This window comes from Aedes albopictus, chromosome 2 (assembly GCF_035046485.1).
Source record: "Aedes albopictus strain Foshan chromosome 2, AalbF5, whole genome shotgun sequence".
NCBI lineage: Eukaryota > Metazoa > Arthropoda > Insecta > Diptera > Culicidae > Aedes > Aedes albopictus.
Window position 1 is genome coordinate 12,312,048 of NC_085137.1, and position 20,257 is coordinate 12,332,304.

General features: G+C 36.2%; 1 protein-coding gene across 2 annotated transcripts in view; it reads left to right on the forward strand.

Annotated features, from left to right (window-relative positions):
* LOC109398300 (spatacsin) overlaps nucleotides 1-20,257 on the forward strand; it is a 39,657-nt gene that overhangs the window by 2,748 nt on the left and 16,652 nt on the right. The window contains exon 2 of one of the 2 annotated variants that reach the window (XM_029880202.2): nucleotides 16,439-16,868. The exons of the other annotated variant lie outside the window; for it this stretch is intronic. Coding sequence (XP_029736062.2) covers nucleotides 16,439-16,868 — 430 coding nt within the window. The remainder of the gene's footprint in view (nucleotides 1-16,438; nucleotides 16,869-20,257) is intronic. 2 annotated transcript variants of the gene reach the window in all.

Consider the following 20,257-nt stretch of genomic DNA (forward strand, 5'->3'; position numbering starts at 1 on the left):
TTACCATGTCAAAATGCTCATTAGAAACATTTAAAAGTATCATTTTGACACTAAAGTGTGTTTACATGAAGCGGGTTTCTGCTCGTTCACTGCATTCATAGTGAAAAAACGAAAACTGCGCTAAGGTGATTTAAGCGATAAACTAAATGTAGTGACGTTTTTATTCCACCAAGAAGCAATTAAATTCACATATCAGGTATGTATTTTGCATTACCGAAGTAAGTTTAACAAGAAAGTACGATTACTCGTACTTTTTAATTGAAACAAAAAAACACGGTAAATGGGTACCCCAAAAATCAATGGTCTCCATTCACCGTGCCCCATATTGTCCCATATATCTAGAAAAAATCGAAAATTTGAACATTCGTTTTTCTAATAAAATCTTGCAAGTTATTACTTGAAATGAATTTAAACGATGAAAATTTCCTTGGCTGGGTTGTTTTGATCATTTTTAAACAAATTAGAATAAAATTTCTCATACACGGTGAATGGGTCCCTACTACCACGGTGAATGGTGACCTACCACGGAATTAGGCGACCTTACTACCCTTTACTAATTGTACTATATCACCAAATTTTGTGAAACATTTTCTACTTCTGTGGATATTGCTTTAATTTTAACCTATAATGAAGGCAATTAAAAGCGGCACCAACAATGTTTATAAGACTGGTGTCAAATGACAGGCCTTATTTACCCCGAATCCTCTTAGATCCATGGTGAATGGTGCCTTGACGGTACTTCAAGAGTTCCTCAAGAGATTTCTTTCATTTTTTTCCTGTGATATCTTCAAACCATTGCTTTGGGCTTTCTTCGAGATGTTCTTCCTGGTCTCCTACAGGAGTTTGTTTTAAGTTTTCAGGAGGTTTATTTTGAAGTTTTACCTGCGATTTTTCTTGGAGTATCTCCTGGAACTTTTCTCAGAAGATTCCTTCCGATGTTGGTCATGAGATGTCTCTCAAAGTTTTTCTTAATTTACCCTGGATTTTCTGCTAAGTTTTTTTTTCCAGAGTGCCTTCTGGGATTTCCACATGAGTTATTGCTGATATTTCTCATTAAATTCTTCTCTTGCGTTATTTCAGAGCCAGGCTGTTTCTTGTAGTTGTACCGGATTTCATGCAGTGATCCACCTGAGAGTTTTTACAGATATTCTGTGCATTATTCCCAAAATTCTTCCCGGAATCTTTACCAGAAATTGTCCCGAGATTCTGGATACTCCTTTAGGGATTTCTTCCAAGGTAATTGCATGGATTATTCTACGGGTTTTCCTCAGAATGTCTCCTGAGAAATACCTTATAGGAAATTCATGGAGAAATATTCGAGGAAATTCAAATAAAATCTTGCGAGAAACTCCGCAAAATATTATTGAAGAAATCTCGACAGGAACTTCTGGAAAAACCTGAGAAAAAAATGAGACATCTCGAAAAAAGTTCTAGGTAACAGTAATCCCGAGAAGAAATATTTATTTATTTATTTACCATCATCTTCAACACTAGGTTGTACAGACTGTTGCCTAACTTATAAATCTAATCCTACTACTAAAAACACTTTTGGAGACGTTAAAATCGAACACATCAGCAACTTCGTTAAATAATCTACAACTAGTGGCAAACGGATAGTTCGTGCGATGAGCAGGAATCCACAAAAACGAACGATTACGGAGAGAACGCACAGGAGCATAAAAACATAGATTTTGTAACAAATAATTACAGTCAATACGGTTAACAATTAGGTCAAAGATAAACAGTCTACGTATTTTTTTCCTGCGGTCAGCTAAAGTTTCCAGGTTGATCAGTCTACAGCGATTTTCATAGGCAGGTAGTTCAGTTGGGTTAGACCAAGGAAGGCGACGCAACGCATATCTTAAAAATGATCTCTGAACGCTTTCAATTCGGTTTATCTGTTCGTTGTGATACGGCGCTCAAACCTGGACCGCGTATTCCAGTGTACTACGCACTATTCAACAGTAAACAGTTTTCAACGCATACACGTCTTCGAAGGCTGCTGTGTTGCGCCGGATGAATCCAAGTAGAGAAGTTGCTTTAGCGGTCACTGAAATATGTTCATTGAACTTGGCTTTTGAGTCAATCAATACCCCAAGGTCCTGGATTTTATTGACTCGTTCCAGGACTTCGGATCCCATTTTGTACGAGAAGGCGGTCGAAGACTGTTGTCGAGTGAAGAATATCACCTTACATTTCGAGACATTCACCTGCATACCATTTCGTTCACACCAATCCAATATAGCGCTCAGGTCTTCCTGGAGAGCACAACAATCCAATGGTGACAAAATAGTTCGGAAGATTTTCAGGTCATCCGCATACATCAAACAGTCACAGCGAAGAAGGCTACAGATGTCGTTGACGAATATTAAGGACATCCAAGGAGGGATTCTGCAAACCTCATGGAATCCTGAAAGCAGCTGCGGACGAAGTTCCGCGAGGAAAACAAGAGGAATATCGTAAAAATATCGGTAAAAATCCAACAGTTTATGAATAGCTGTCCTGGAAAACCACTAAAAAAGACATGGACACTGGCTTCAGCCGGCGGCTGTACCGATTGAACGAAACTTAACACAGAGTGGCTACGGAAAAGAAGCTATTCTCGTGAAAAATTTCATCGCTCGGAGCGGGAATCGAATCCTCATTCACCCGGACTCTAACCGCATGGCTACGAGGTTCAACCAATGACATTCTTGAAGAAACATTGGATGGAACTTCAGGAGGAATCCAGCGAGAATCTCTAGAAGTATATCGAAAAACCTTTGCAAGAAATATCGGGACGTACTCAAACAGATATCTCGTGTGAAAGAATGCTGCGCAAAGCCATGAAGAAACTTTGGAAGAAATTCCAGGAATTTTTCTCAAAAATCTTGAAAGAATTTTTGAAGAGTAGGGTAGCTTACGTATTTTCGGCAGTTTTGTTCTCTTCGTCATGGGGGATCTTTTGAAACCAACCAAGCTGAATATGATCAAGTTTCAGGCAATTTGGCCGACATAAATCCCTCATGACGAAGACAACAAACCTGCCGATGATACCCCAAGACACCCTTTATATTTTTTAGAAAATTTGGGTTATTTTTTGAATTATAAACTTTCAAAATTTCATCTGGAAAAACCTGGAAAACTCAGGGAATTTTATTTTGAATTATGAGTAGACACCCTGCTAGAGGAATTGCTTCTGGACATCCTTTTAGAAGTTATGATCTAGGAAATCCTCTAGGGATTCCATCAAAAATTCTTTCAAGGATTCCTCCAGGGATATTGCCCCAGGAATTGCTTCAGGGATTTCTCAACGAATTTCTCCAGGGATTTTCCCGGGCGTTCCTCCCGGAACATCCTCCACAAATTCCTCCAAGGATTTTTTTTTAGAAATTTCTCTAGGGAATCCTCCCAGAATTCAGCCAGAAATTTATCCAGAAGTTCCTCCACGATTCTCTCTAAAGATATTTCCAGGAATCGCTTCATGGATTGCTCCAGGGATTTCTCCAAGAATTCTTTCAGTGATTCCTTCAGAAGTTTCTACATTTGTCAATAGGACAGATCGGTGAAGTAATAGATTTGTAGTGATGAGCTGATTTTTTGTATGGTGAGAAGGTCAATTCTCCGTTTCTGCAATGAAATGGTGCAAAAAGCGTGGGTATTATAATTCCCGGCCTAATTTGATGCTGTTTGAGCAAAACTTTGGGTAACAGTGTTGTTGTTTTCTCCATTTCTTGCAACATAAACAACATAGTTATCCAAAGTTTTGCACAAACAGCATCAAATTAGGCAAGGAATCATAATACCCACGCTTTTTGCACCATTTCATTGCAGAAACGGAGAATTGACCTTCTCACCATACTAAAATTCAGCTCATTACTACAAATCTAGTACTACACCGAACGTTCCCCATTAGCAACATTTCGTGCCTTCTAATTACAAGTTTTTCAGTATGTTTCTAGCATACCAGCAAATAAGGTAAATGCTAGTAAAGGGAAATATAATATACTTTCGGAAATTCTTCAGGTATCTATCTTCTTTATTTTTCAGAAGTTTACTCAGGGATTCCAACAGGAATTCTTACAATAAACGAGACAATGACTCCTCCAGAGATGCTTCCAAGTAACTTTTAGGTCACAGAAGAGCCACGACAGCGCAGGTTTCGATTGCGCAGAAGTCACTGTGGCTTACTTCATGCATATAAGTACTTATATGCCAAAAGTGCTATCAAACGTTTCTCCAGGAAATCCTTCAGGAATTCACCCAGGAATTCTGAGATTACCAAAAATAAGTCTACGTAGTTTATGGACAGCGCCTATATGAGTATTAAAAACAATCTTTAGGGAGATTCCGACAAAGATGTAATCTGGACAATACAACTTAAGGTTTATTCTTAGAAGAATAGAGATCCAGGACATTTCAAGATTGTCAATAAGCCAATAGACAAACTGGATGATTAATTACTGTAAGAACTTCAGTTAGTCATGGAAGACATTATGTAGACATTTTTGAAAAATCTTCGGACGGGTTTTCATTATGTTCTATTGGAAAAAAAATGTTAAAGAAAATTCTATGTTAGTCCTCACTTACGAACTGAAATAAAAAAAAAACAAATAATAACAAAAAACATTATGAGCTCCCGAAGAAATAATGCACGAGAGAATAAAAAACATACATCTTCCAGAAAGTGGCCACCGCTACCAGCAACACATTAATTTGTGTAGAACAGACAAGCTTTCTTTAACGTACATATTGTATAAAATACAACAGCATGACTGCTGAAGGGTTAAATCACGGGTTCCCAACCGGTTTACAGTGGAAAAAAATGGACCCAAAATCGCAACTTTGAGAAGCCGCTAGTTTTGAAAATTGATGCCTTTCCTACCTATATATAAATATATAAAAATGCAATGGCATACGTGGGACCGCGCATAACTTGCGAACGAAAGGTTCGATTTTGGTCGTCTTAGTTTTGTTCCGTTAGTTTTCACCCAAGGAAGGTTTATGAGGCATAAAACATGGAAAAATTGAGAGTTTTTGAAAATCGATCTTCCATACATTTTGACCGGGATTTGGTCTTGGCCAAAAACTTAAAACGTCAAAAAACGTAGTAGGCAAGACAAAGTTTGCCGGGTACAGCTAGTTTCTATGTAAAAATGACAAGGAATCGAATGGTGGCGGTCTCGCTTGTGCAGACCTCGGGAAATGTCTCATTTTGACCCATTTTCGCCTTTTTTGCACTATTTTAATGCAAAACATAACAAAAAATCGAAGATAAACCTCTGCCGCCGATATACAGGGGATAGACAAAATGATCGGGACAGGCAAGATTTTTACTTTTCAAAAAATGTTCAACTAGCTGTAACTTTTCGAAACGTGCATCAAATATTCTCAAATTTTCACTGTAAGTTGATCATCTACTTGTGTATCAGTGGACAAATTTTGGAAAAGATCGGGCAATTCTGCACGAAGTTATAAAGATTCTAGAAAAAAATATAGTTATCCGATAGCCGAATTTAAGCTGTTATATCTCCGGATTAAATGAACCGAATGCAATGAAATTTTGACTATTTATGACTTATATAATGAGCTTTGAAAAACTTTTGACGCAACTCAAAATTCTTAACACGGAAGAAAATTATTACGATTAGGGTGCCTGTACCAGTTATCGCACTACCTAAGAAGAAATATTTCTACAAAAATAAGAAGAAGACCGTCGAATGTCATCGATATGTCAAATCAAATGATTGATTAGTTTTCATACTTTACAGGAAAAACATAGAAACGGGTCCAAAACAACTTTTAGTATTTATTACGGCGTGTGCCAATGATAGGAACCCTGTACCAGTTATGGATACAGTTGTTAATTTGTGTTCCACTTCGCACTATTTACATGCGTTCCTTATGGGATTAGCCATAACTGGTACACTATGGCGAAATAGGGTGCAAGGAAGCCGAAAATTTTAGGAAAATGATAAAATGATTTATTTCTATCATAATTTGAGCTTTTTGTGAAGTTTAAATGATTGCATCCATCTTTTGTGAGCTCGATCTGTTGTTTTATTTTTTTTTCTTGTTGATTTGCATCATAAAAGATCGAAAATCAACTATGGCGAATTTGAGGTACTATAGCCATAACTGGTACACTGAGTTTATTTTTCTAATAAAACACCTTTTATATTCGCCGTCTAATAGCGAATATTATTTGTAGAGCAGAAGCACTACTATTACGCAAAGGCTAAGAACCTAAGAACAGTGCTAAGTTCACTTTAGGGTTTGACGGGATTGTCGTGATCAGCTATGTACAAAAGATATCCGTAGAGTTTCAAGTTTCAGATTAGACTAAAGTCTGCTTTATTATTATTCCTCTGAGAAGCCATTCAGCCTATCCGAACACATTACATCAACCGACGAATCACGAAGTGTATCACATACATTGACAGTACGTAACAACACCAAATTTTCTAAAGCTTCAACATCGTTTCAAAATTTAAGATGCTAATTATAGTTCATTTAAATTCCTTCTAGTTGTCTTGAATATAAATATGTTTTGAAGGAAAGTAACAACGCGTGTCAAACGTTTTTCGAAGCTCATTATATATGTCATGAATGGTCAAAATTTCATTGCATTCGGCTCATTGAATCCGGAGATATAACAGCTCAAAGTTGGCTATCGGATAATTATACATTTTTCTGGAATTTTTATAACTTCGTGTAGAATAGCCCGATCTTTTCCAAATTTTGTCAACTGATACACAACTAGATGATCAACTTAGAGTGAAAATTTGAGAATAATTGATGCATTTGTCTAAGGACTCGTACCGAAAATCTTCTACAGATTCCTTCAGAAAAAAAAACTTCTTAAAAAGAATTCCATCAAAAAAAACTTTCAACGATCCATTTAGAAGTTTCTACAGGGATTTATGCAGAATAACTCAAAGAAATGTATTCAGAAATTTATAAACAAATTACTTTAACAAATCTCCTAATGTATTTTTTTGTAGAAATTAATTCGTCTAGATATTCCTTCAGGAATCAGGTATTCTTCTACGAACTCCTCCATATAGAGATTCTTAATTCCTCAAGGATTTTCGCGCAAATTCCTCCAGTATTGAGGCAGCCTCCAGGAATTTCTCCATGAATTTTCGAAACGAATTTCTCCAGCTGCACTTGCTATGATTTTCTACAGAATATTTTATTTCAATAAAAATTTTAACAAACACAACTAATCTTTGGAAACCTGTATCTCAAGTTCTAGTGAAATTTTAACTGAAACTCGGAAGTAATTAAAAATGTTAATGGCGAACAACCTACAAAATTTAAAAATTTTGAAACTTTAAAAAAATTGTGTCGTGGTAGCTTGTCAGTTTTGACAAAATAAAACAACCTTTTTATTTCTCAAGCTATTTAAAATATTTGTAAAACAATCAATTGCAGAGATTAAGTTTATTCTACAAAGGTGTATATACTGTAAGAGTGAACAATTATGCGGTAGCACTTAAGTTATTTCTCAGCTGCACTTAAAATTTCAGAATAATTGGTGCCCTTGAAGCCAATTTACAGCCCTCTAAAATTGACCATTTTGTGTTAAAAATGACGAATGTGTACTTTATTCTTATCGGAGCTTACTAGTATATACTGTAGTATTTTTTATCTTTTCTTCTTCATCTTTCATTAAAAGATAAAGTGAAGTAAAGTATTTACATTAAATATGCTTCGTGGAAAAAAAATCAATAAAACATAAAAAAAGTGAATTGGGGTAAAAAAGGTCACTTCCCGTTCTTAGCCAAGGTTGAAATCAAAGTTGTTTAATTCCTCAAAACTATTTATATAATGATTCCCTTAATTTTTATGGAAACATCGACAATAGCTTGAAGACTTATGAAAAAACATGTTTTTTAAGTAATATGGGGTAAAATGGGGCATCATCGTGATATGGACAACATGAAAAATGTTTCACCCTCGTTGTGCACTATCTTTGCTCCAATATTGAACGTTTTTCATGGATGTATATCATCCGTGGAGATCATGCATTTTGGTTAAATTTTGAACATGAAAATTGGTGTGAATCGGGGCAAAAAAGGCCATTCCTTGTGGTCTGCCATGGTGTAAATCAATTTTATTTCGTGATTGCTCTGTTTCACATGAAAACTTCGAGAACACTTTGAAAAGTTATAAAAAAATACTAATTAGAATAGTTTTTTGAGGAATATGGGGTAAAATGGGACTTTATTGTGCGCTGGGCAACATGAAAATGTTCCACCCTCCTCGTGAATTTTCTTAGCTAAAATATTGAACGTTTTTCATTAACGTAGATGTTCAGTGGAGATCCTCAAATGCTTTTTGATCAAATTTTGCACTGAAACATGAAAATTAGGGAGAATTGGGGCTAAATCCACATCCCGTGCCACATTCATTAAGGAAATCAACTCTATCATTTTTTTCAATAGTATTTGTATAATGATTCTCATGATAAGCACGGAAACATAGAGGAGAGCTTGAAAATCTATGAAAAAACTAGTTTTTCATTTTTGATAAGCAGTATGGGGCAAAATGGGGGATTACAGTGATCACCGTGAGGCCAGTCCAGGGGGCCCGCGATTTTACCAAAAAATTGTTGAATTTTTATTCTATTTTGTGCAAATCATACCAATTTTTAATTTGGTACCCCCAATAGCCACAATTTGAGAAACAAATTTTCAGTATAAAACGCCTTCAGAAGAAAAAAAAAATTCGGCCGCGTCGCTTTTTTCAATTTAAATTGAATGTTCATGGCATCATTGTTAACGAAATGTGAGTGTCGAAGAAAAAAAACGTATCATTGATCGTCGAAAATCCCTCCCACAGTAGATTTCTGCCTACGTCACTTTACCCAAAAAAAAAATCGGTTACGTTCATTAATTTTTTTTTCTAAAAAAAATTATTGGGCCCCAGAGATGTTTTGGCAATTCTGAAAGGGGTTCGCCACCTAAAAAAGTTTGGGAACCCCTGAGTTGCATAATGCTTTTTATAATATAATTTTATTATATTAAATTTCATCGTGTTGCGTAAAGTTGTAAAAGCTATATAATTAACTAAGGGTGCTTGCCCCCCATGACCAAAAAGCTGGCTACGCCCTTGATTTATAGTGCTTCCCCTATGTACCCTTACTGACGGTACCTCGAATAGGGTGTGCGCACCGGTTTTGGCCAGTCTAAGGAAATTTTTTTTTTAAATAACCGATAATCCTTTAGAAACAACCAATGTGTCAAAAATGAAAGGTTTTAATCCATACTTTATAGGAAAAATGCAGAAATCAAGCTAATACTTGAGTTTTGCATTTAAAGTGACACTGGTCATAATAGAGGCGCTGCGTATGTCTTTCTCAACTTTGATTTTATATTTTGCCCACCCGGGCAGACGAGAATATCTAAATCATATCTCAAATCGTACAACTTTTGCTGTCATGTCATGCTCGATGTGATTTTGATGTGTTATTCAAAAATTGAAAGAATATCACACCAATAACTCAATGTGATATGATGTCAGTTTTTGTTCGTGTAGAAATATCTGAAAATTTCTACAAAGAACTAATTTAGCTCTTCTGCACGAAATGGAACACATATACCCATAGAGATGGCTCAATGTTAGTGTTAGAATTAGGCAAACGATTTCTTTCCGTATTTAGTGAGTCCCACCCGAGTTCTCCGTTGAATAGTATTTGGATTTCATTAAATTCTGTCACAGACAGAACAGATGTAGAATGGTTAAAGAACATTGTTATGTGGTGTCTTATAGGAAAGTTACTTCGCTGAATATAGTTACGAGATAGTTACTAATGGTGTATAATTGAAGATGTTAGATGAATCGCATATTGGAAGACAGCAGTGAAGAGAATTGTCAGACAAAAGTGGCACAAAACAAGCAACAAAGAAGGCGCGACGATTACTCTTTATCCCTACTGGTAACAGATAATGACATGATCTTCAAAATTTTTGTTGCAGACAGAACGGAAGCTGAATTCGTTGCGTACTTTTCAACTCGTGAATAATCGATTATTACTAACCCAAAGTCAAAACAGTTTGATGATAGATCTTCAGCAGAGTTGCAGTGTTTACCGACTCGAAATTACCGTTCGAAAATCGCAATGCAAGGCTTAAAAATCTCCAAATTCGTGGTGTACGATGTTTATCCTATTATTTTCAAGTTGGGACAAACTTATGTCGCATTGGGTGGGTTGTCGCAACAAATACAGGTTGCGACATTGTCATTATTGTTGCGCGATGGCCGAATTTTGATTCACTGGAAGACAGAAAAAGGATCTAAAATTCTTAAAGCAGTCAAAACAGTAAATTGCCTTCGAGAAGTTTCGTTCCTTCCAATGAATCGGTTTTTCTAATAGTTAGTGAAATGCCATGTGCCCCTTTCTGAGCTGGGAAAATGAAGAACCTCATGCTTTTGTTACCATGATTTTCACAACAGTGAGCCGCTGTTGAGTGACAAGCGTCACTGCCCGTGATTCCTAGGGTCGCAGGTTTGATGCCGGATGTTGTCATTTCTTTTTTCAAGAAAATGGTCGAAAAATCTTTTTTTGCTATTGTTTTGATCTTGTAATATCTTAACGAGCTATTATTGTGCACTTCTCCACACTAAATATTGACATTATTTCTGATGTTTTACCTCTTATCTCAATCAAACCAATATCAGTTATTGTTCTTCAGTCATTTATTTAACTGAATGTGTTATTCGTTGGATTTTCTCACCTACTCGAGTAATCACATGTATTTCTTAAGGGGGTGGCCGAATTAGAAGCACGCTGGCCAAAATAGACATACAGGGGATAGACAAAATGATCGGGACAAGCAAAATTTTCCCTTCTCGAAAAAATTTCAAATAGCTGTAACTTTTCGAAAAAAGCATCAAATATTCTCAAATTTTCACTGTAAGTTGATCAACCAGATGTGTATCAGTGGACATAATTTGGTAAAGATCGGGCTATTCTGCACGAAGTTATAAATAATCTAGAAAAAGGTAAAATTATCCGATAGCCAACTTTGAGCTGTTATATCTTTAAATTCAATGAACCAAATGCAATGAAATTTTGACAATTTATGAGTTATATAATGAGCTTTGAAAAACTTTTGACTTAACTTAAAATTCTTAACACGGAAGAAAATTATAAAGATTAGATTATTTTTCTAATAAAACATCAAATTTTCTTAAATTTCATCATCGTTTCAAAATTCAAGATGCTAATTATAGTTCACTTAAATTCCTTCTATTTGTCTTGAATATAAATATGATTTGATAGAAAGTATTAATATAGCCGGCAACTCATTAAAAAAGTAATGGGATGCATATGAAAAATAGACCAATTCACTGAAAAATCGTAAAATAAATGAAATCGCTATAACTTTTTCTCTTGTTAATAATTTCAAGTTGAGTCAAAAGTTTTTCAAAGCTCATTATATAAGTCATAAATGGTCAAAATTTCATTACATTCGGTTCATTGAATCCGGAGATATAACAGCTCAAAGTTGGCCATCGGATAATTCTACCTTTTTTCTAAAATGCTTATAACTTTGTGCAGAATAGCCCGATCTTTTCCAAATTTTGTCCACTAATACATAACTAGTTGATCAGTTTACAGTGAAAATTTGAGAATATTTGATGCTTTTTTCGAAAAGTCACAGCTAAATGAACATTTTTTGAAAAGTGAAAATTTTGCCTGTCCCGATCATTTTGTCTATCCCCTGTACAGGAGCAGATTTTACGAGGAATTTTTTTTCTTGCATTTTTGTAATCAAATTGTATGGTTTTTACACAGGGTGTCTACTCACGAGACAAAATAAAATTCCCTGAGTTTTCCAGGTTTTTCCAGGGGGAAATTTTGAAAGTTTTAAAATTTGCCCTTTTATAATAGGACAGCTCGGTGAAGTACTAGATTTGTAGTAATGAGCTGAATTTTAGTATGGTGAGAAGGTCAATTCTCCGTTTCTGCAATGAAATGGTGCAAAAAGCGTGGGTATTATGATTCCTTGCCTAATTTGATGCTGTTTGAGCAAAACTTTGGACAACAGTGTTGTTGTTTTCTCCATTTCTTGAAACATAAACAACATAGTTATCCAAAGTTTTGCTCAAACAGCATCAAATTAAGCAAGGAATCATAATACCCACGCTATTTGCACCATTTCATTACAGAAACGGAGAATTGACCTTCTCACCATACTAAAATTCAGCTCATTACTACAAATCTAGTACTACACCGAACGTGCCCCATTTCTTGATTTTTCAAAAACTGTAGGTGTCCACACAAAAATTGATTAAAGTATTTACTAGATTTTTCCCGAGTTCTTTTGGGTGACCTGCAAGAAATTGCATTGACATTTACACCTACAATGCCATCCAAACATTCTAAAAAAATCAGCTCGAACATTTTTTTTAATTCCTTCCAGAAGTTCTCCTTGGATTTCTACCAAAATTCTTTCCGTGAGCTCGTTCTTGAATTTATCAAAGCTTTATTTTTGGCTTTGTCCAGTTTTTTCAAGTATAACCTGAGGTTTTTACGTATTTTCTTCCATAAACAATTACTTCCGAGATTTTTTCGGTAATCTGTCGGGATTTCTGATAGCTATTCCTGGGATTTCTACAACAGTTCCACCCAGAATTTCAACAGGAGTTTTTCACGAGGTTGTGCAAGACTATTACCCCCATGATTTCTTCTATAGTTTATCGGTGGATTCCTCCCAGAGATACTGCAAACATTTTTCCAAAGTTCTTCCAGGAATTTCTCTTAGTAGTTTCAGGATAGTTTTCCAAAAGTATCTCAAAATTTTTGCAAATGTTCTTCCTGGAATTTCTTCCAGAGAGTTTTCCGATAATTTTCTTGGAATTCACCCGTAGTTCTTCCCAGTATTTGTCTTAGAGGTTTTCAGAGAACTTCTTAAAATTTCCTTAATATTTCCTCCTGGGATTACTCCCAGAAATTTTCGAGATACCTCAGTTTTTCTCAGGAAGTCCTTTCTTTCAAAGTTTGCTCGAAATCCTTTGATTTCTCCCAATAAGTCTGCGGAGGTTTCCCATAAATTTCACCGGGAAATCTTGTTATTTTTTGTAGGGATTCCTGAAAGATCTCTGGGAATAATTCCGAGAAAATCAGAAAAAAAATATCAGCTGGATCACTGCAAGAAATCCGGTAAACAATTACGAGGAAAAGCCTAAAAAAATCACGAGAAGAACTCCATGATAAATCCCAGAAGATACCTACTCTGAAAATAATCTTAGGAGAAAGTCCCGAGAGAAACACCAAGAGAAATCTCGGGTGAAATTTCAAAATAAATCCCGCGAGAACCTTTAGGAAATCTCCCCTCTTATGCTAGAAATTCTATGAGGAACTACATAAGAAAGCTTCCGAAAATTTATTGAAGTAACTATAGGAGAATCTTTGAAAGAAGAAATGCCTGCTGAAAATTGGTGAAAAACTTCTTAAAAGGAGGAGTTTAAATAAAAATCTTAGGAATAACTCCTGTAGCAACGCTGGAAGAAATCCCAGGAAGATCTCCTGGAGAAGTACCAAAAAGAGCAATAGAAGGAATCGCAGCTTCAACAGAAATCCCTAGAGAAACTCCAACGGAAATTCCACGACAACATCTGCTATATATCCTGAAAGAAACTCTTGTGGAGATCTCGAAATAAATTCTGGCAAAAATCCCCGTGAACTGGGAGCAATACCGAAAAAACTGGAACAAATACTCTAAAAATTCCCGAAGAAATCAATTACAATCCAGGAATCCTGGAAGATTCTGAAAGAAAACTTCCGAAAACAAATGTACGAATCTTGGGAAAATGCTGGTAGGAATTCAGAAGAATCTATGGAAAGAATTCAGAAAGAAATACCAAGAAAAATGTGAAAAAATACGGAAGGAATTTTATGGGAAATCCTGGGGCATATACCAAGATATATTTCCAAAGAAATTCCAGGAAGAAAACCTGAAGGTGCTTCTGAAAAAAAAAATGTAGTCGTTTTTCTAGTGGATCTTCAAGTACTAAAAATAGCTACTTTTTATTCTTACGACCCAATTTGTATTAAATTTCCCTGAGTATTCACAATATTCCCTGAGTATTCCAGGTTTTTCCCTGTTAAATAAAATTCCCGGAGGATTCCCGGTTTTCTAGGTTTTTCCAGGTAGTAGACACCCTGTTACAGCTTTAATCATCATATTATATTGGGATCAAGTATGTAGAAAAAAATATTTTTTTTGCTGGTTTTAACGCACTATGGCCAAAACAACCGAATGGACAAAACTGATGCTTCTATCCTACATGGTGTTGTTACCTTTCTGTAACTCAATCTGCATGTTGAGAAACTCGAACTGAAGTGGATGCTGTTGATTGACGTATGCCATCTAGACTGAGGTAGATGATCAGATCAACCGGTCGTCGCCGCCGCCACGTTATTCCGTTGTTTATATTTGAAAATAGTGCTTATCAGTGCGTATTGTACATATGGGCAAACAACCCTAAGCCAGATGTAACGAGAACGTGCCAGTAGCTCACCAACTAACTACTCGGGCACAGACAGACAGAGCGATAAGGTTCGTCTTGATTGGGTCAGTTGGGTGCAGCTATGAATAGGCCTCAAGGAACAGCCAGGACAAAATTAGCGCTTGTGGTCTAAATCCGCTTCAGATGCAATAAAAAAATCGAAAGAAAAACATCGTTTCGGTATCGATCTCACGCGCGCACAATGAACTCCCATTCGAGCGATTGGTATAACAAATTACCTCAATAAATTTGAGTGAATTATCAGCTAATTAATTAGCCGTAAACACAAAATTTCACTCTCCTCGTTTTGGCCACTTGGCCGACCACGACGACGACGACGACGACGACGACGACGACGTGGTCCTTATCAGCAACCGGTGACCGATCTTCATTGTTGAATCGAACCGGCCGGATCGTTTCCTGCGATTCTCTCGTCACGTTCTTGCTGCTTACACTCTCGCTCTCTGGACACTTTGAGTAACAGTGGTGTCCAATGTTTCAAGAAAACCCCAGATATTTTCTTTTGAGATATCTTTGGTACCACGTGGGAACTTTTGAACGGAATTGTCAGAGATGCCTCAGGGATTTGATAATTACATCTACACCACAGAGAAACAGACGTAACACCTTGAACAAATTTCATTAAAAAACATCGACACGAAAACGTAATCGCCCGATGCTAAAACGCACTGTGCCACCACTAGGTGGCGGTAGTGAGCAAACGTCAAATAGGAGCAAAAGTGTTGCCAACGCCGCGAGTGTTCAATGACCACCTACTGAATATTTTTATCGTCCGTTAAAAAGGTGATCGATGAGAAGCGATTAGAGTGTGACGTCTGTTTGTCTGTGTACACTTTAGATAAAATTAGAACTAAGTTGAAATATGTAGAAGGCTTAAACTTTCATTTCATTCCATTCGGGTTTACATTAACAAAAACAATGTATTGAACATTATTGTGAGGAAACCTCATTAAGCATCCAGACTACAATTTTACAATCTTATGGAGAATAATTATTAGTGTGGGTCATCGGAAGCGTTTTCTCAGATCAAAGCTTTTTTGGTTCCGTTTCGGGTCCTGAGTATCTGTGCAAAATTTGAGCACGATCGGTTGAGTCTACACTTTGCGCATTGCAATTGATATTTGTATGGGATTTTGTATGGGAAAACATACTTTTTTGCATTTCAGCCATAAGTTGAAAAAGTTTGTCTGAAACTTTTTAACCGATACTGTAAAATGATAGCCTAGGATGTTCTGAAGAACTTTGTTGAAGACCGCAAAGCGATCCGATGCTTGTGAAAATAGTTATAACCAACCAACCGCATGCATGTGTTTATGTTTTAACATGTAAAGGAATAACAATAGCAACAAAATCATGATGTTTCGCCAAGCAATGCCAACGCTATAACTTTTTTCATAAGCATTAGATCACTGCGCGGTCTTCGACAAAGTTTTTCAGGACACCCTAGGCTATGTTTTCACTTTATCGGTTACACGGTTTTAGAAAAATTCGAGCTCGTTATGAGAGAAATGCAAAAAAGTGTGTTTTCCCATGTAAATCCCCATACAAACTTCAAACGCGATGCGCAAAACGTAGACATAACCGATCGTGCCCAAATTTTGCACACTTATTTGGGTCCTGAAATGGGATCAAAAAAGCTTTGATCTGATGGGATACCATTGAATTTTTAACTTTTCCATATAAACGATGACCCACTCTAATTATTATTCATTTTGTTAACTCGATGTAACAATTTTCCACTGTTGTGTAGTGGGAGAAAATTTCTCTCCTGGAGTTGAGCACCCCTGCGCCGTTCCACACGGATGCACTCAAGAATCAATCAAAACGATCCTCGCTTCCTGCTTTGACTACATCTAGCGATCGAGTTGCAAGCACCGCTCATTCAACGTTTGTACTTCTTCGATTTCGCACGCAGGTCAACGCGTACGTCTACCGGTTGCTGTCGAACCGTCAGCTCTTCAAGGCGGAACACATCCTGACCAACATCGATCGCGTTCCCAAGTATGTGTTCTACCAGATCGCGGCGGAAACCAGTGATCTCAGTTTGAGGGACTTTATACGGGACCATTTGGACAAAACGCTCGAGCAGTGCTCCGGTCTCGGTGGTGGTTCAAGCCGGCCCATCGAAACCGGCGAAGACTATAGTGAAGGTCGGTTGATCGAAGCCAACTGGAGAGTGTACTCCCTGCTGAAGGCCAACGTGCGCCAGTTGGCGGGGCTGCTGCAGCAGTTGGACAGTGAATACAGTGTGCTAGAGGTGGAAACCATGTCATTCAATACGTTCTACACCAAGGATGAGGTGTACCGGAACGCCGTGGCGTTGGACTTGTTTTTCAAGAATCAAGGTAGGTACTCGAGTAGGGTGCTGGGAGAGGGGGTGGAATCCACTGATGCAATAACGATTAGAAATTGATACTGTATTGATGCTTCTAGCGGTTCACTTTATAGCTTACATACCTAGAGGCTCGTGGAATATTTCAATTACGTGATTGTTTATTATTGTATTGATTCATTCAACGCGTTAACGTACTGACTAAGGAGTGTATCGGAAAGTAGTTGAAAATGTTCAGGATGCTCTATCACGAAGCTGGGTTGGTCTTTTCATTTCGGTTCTTCTATGAAATCTTCACAATATAGTTAAGTTTAGAACAGCTTGGAAAAATTTGGAAAATGTTTAGTATTATCGAAAATATGATTAAATGAACACACCTCATAAAATAAAAATCTGCACAAAATGCAATTTTGTTAGGATTTTTCAAAATTTCAAAAAATTGTAGCGAATAAAATTTGTACGATAAAAAATCTGGTAAATATTGATGCTTGTTAACAGTTATGTACACATAACATATCATTCAACACCGACTTTCAAAATTCATATTTTCGATAGAAAAATCTCCTATATCTACAAAATGGTCCACTCCAAAAAACGTCTATTTTTTGGTCAAACTTTGAAGTTCTGCTTTTAATATCTTAAAAGGTTATAAAATTCTATTTTTAGCTCTAACTTACTCGTCCATAAATTAAAAAAAAAATAAATAAAATGAAAAATTCGCATTTTTTTAAATAGGGTATTTAAAAAAATGCGAATTTTTCATTTTATTTATTTTTTATTTGCGTAAACATGATTTGGAGGAGCATAGAAAAAAGGGGTTCCTCAAAAATGGCCTTTTTTCATTTTAAGAATTGCGCTTAAATGCAGTGGAGATTTTTCTTGAAAAAAATAATTTGCCTATTTCATGAGGATTCTGGAGCTTATTATATTTGCACAAGAAAGTTAACAATTTTCGAACATTATCGATTTTTTTTCGCAATTTCAATTTTTTAGAAAATGTGCAAAAATTCAAAAACATGCGTTCAGTAATCTAGATTAAAAACCCAGTTAAAAGAACATTTTAGAAAATCATGAAAGCCATTTCTTTTTTCAAGGATTTATACAGTATCTCCAAAAATAAAATTACTCAAAAGTTGTATTAAACTATTTTTGAGGCTATTGTAAACATTTTCAACTACTTTACGATACACTCCTTATTTCCTAAGGCGCTGGGCGTCGTCCATAATTCACGTAACGTTCTAGGGAGACTGGATGAGTAGAGCGTTTTGATGGTGTGTGTACTCAGTACCGTAATCTGGGGGGAAGTTGATCACTTTTCCTCTATTATTTTGAATAAAATCAAGTACAATACACATGACTCCAAACAAATATTTTTAAAACATGTACTGAGTGGACCTGTTTCAAGTTCTGTAAACGAAATTCTTACAAGAAGTTGCTAAATTTTATAAAAATTGCTCAAATGGCCAAATTAGAAACTTTCAATCCGGGGTGAAGTTGATCAACCAATGACATAACATTCTAAGAATGGAAAATTATTGAACAAACTAAATTTGATGATGCTGAATCCGAATAAGTTTTTAAAATTCTTACAACTGGTGAAATTTGTAAGTTAAAAATAAGATAAAGTTTAGTAAGTTACAGAATGACCCACATTAAACGCCTAAAGGTATGCAATTGCCTTAAAAAACGTCTCTCTTTCGCAAAAATATGCTTTTTTCAAATAAAACTTATATGTTAACATCAAATTTAACTCAAAGCTATGTTCAATAAGCCTACCATGAATAAATAAAAGTGTTTTGTGAGTCATCCGTTATACAAGGCGTTGTTGGGAGGCGATTTTTTGAAAGGCAGTCTTTTCGCCGAGTTTAAATATGCATCCAAAAAAGTCGATTTTTTTATGTAAAATCTGTCACTATTGCCATAACAATTTTCAATAATTCTTCAAATATATTCACACGATCGATTTACATCAAAAGTTCTTCCATTGAAACAGAATTGAGGCGTCCTCAGCGGTTGAAGGACGTGGACCCCATTGTGATCAACTTCACCCCGCTGATCAACTACCCCCCAGATTACGGTACACGACGCGAAGGCCGTCTCTATTTTTGCGACAGTTAGAAATGTTAAAAGTTTTATATGTAGTGCAAAACGATCGTTTTAGCGAAAACAATCATGTAAAAATTTGGAGTACGCTTCTCAAGACTAAGTGGTCCCCACGAGGCCTAAAGTTCTCAAAAAATGTATGGGGACACAAAAAACATGATTTTTTTAAGTACTGTTGTTAACCTAACAAGCCCAGGTTAATCATCATGATTTTCTTTTTTTTTATCCGTATTAACGAGATTTTTGCCCCTAGGCTAGTTCATCTCGGGATCATGATTTTATTTTTCGACGTAAAAATACCCTATTGCCTCCTATTCCATTAAAATTGACGATATTAGGACCATAAAGGACCAAACATTCAATTCGCTTTATTTTAGAGACTTTCAGCCTTGGGCTGGTTCATCTCTGGACCAAACATGTGCTTATCTATGCGATATCTCTTTTCGTTTTTGAGTTATTGAGCAAAATATGGTAGGTTTTCATTGGGATCTCAAAAAATGATCAAAATGTTGAATTTTAGGTAGTTTTTCTTCAATAACTCAAAATCGGAAAGTAGAATTAGTTTTTAGTAGAATAGGATATTTGTTCGTCGAAAAAAAACATGTTTTTTGTGTCCCCATACTATCTGAGAACTTTAGGCCCCGTGGGAGACCACTTAGCTTTGAGATACGGGCTCCACGTTTCTTAGGAATCCAATATTATATTTTTAAAAGAATCTCGCAAGAATTTTCTGAAAATACCAGAACGAATTCCTTGAGAAATCATGGAAAAATCTAGGAATTACCTCCTGAAAGAACCCCTGAAGAAGTTCTTGGAGGAATCCTACAATAATTTCTTGGATGAATTCTGAGGGGTTTTCTGTATAAATCCCTGAATGAACACCGTAAGTAATATCAAGAGAAACTGCTGTAGGAATCACGTGAACAATAATGAGCTTCTGGATGAATTTCAGAAGGAGCTCCTGGAGGAATCACTGAAACAACTCCTGGATTTCCAAGGAACTTCTTTCTGGCATTCTCAAGAAGTTTCTTATAGCATTGTACGTAAGAATTTATCCATGAGTTCCTTCTGAAATTTTTTTTAGGAAATTCTTCCGGGATTCTTTCAAGAGTTCCAAATACAATTCATCCAGGAAATTCATCTGGAATTTATCCAGAAGTACTCCCTGTGAATCACCCAGGAATTTTTTCCGTAATACTCACCCTCAATCTGGTTTGCGAACGTTTTTACTTTTGAACGTTTCTGATTCGTTTGAATCCGTTTTCCATTGAATTCGCTGGCGTGAAAGAGTATGCAAAC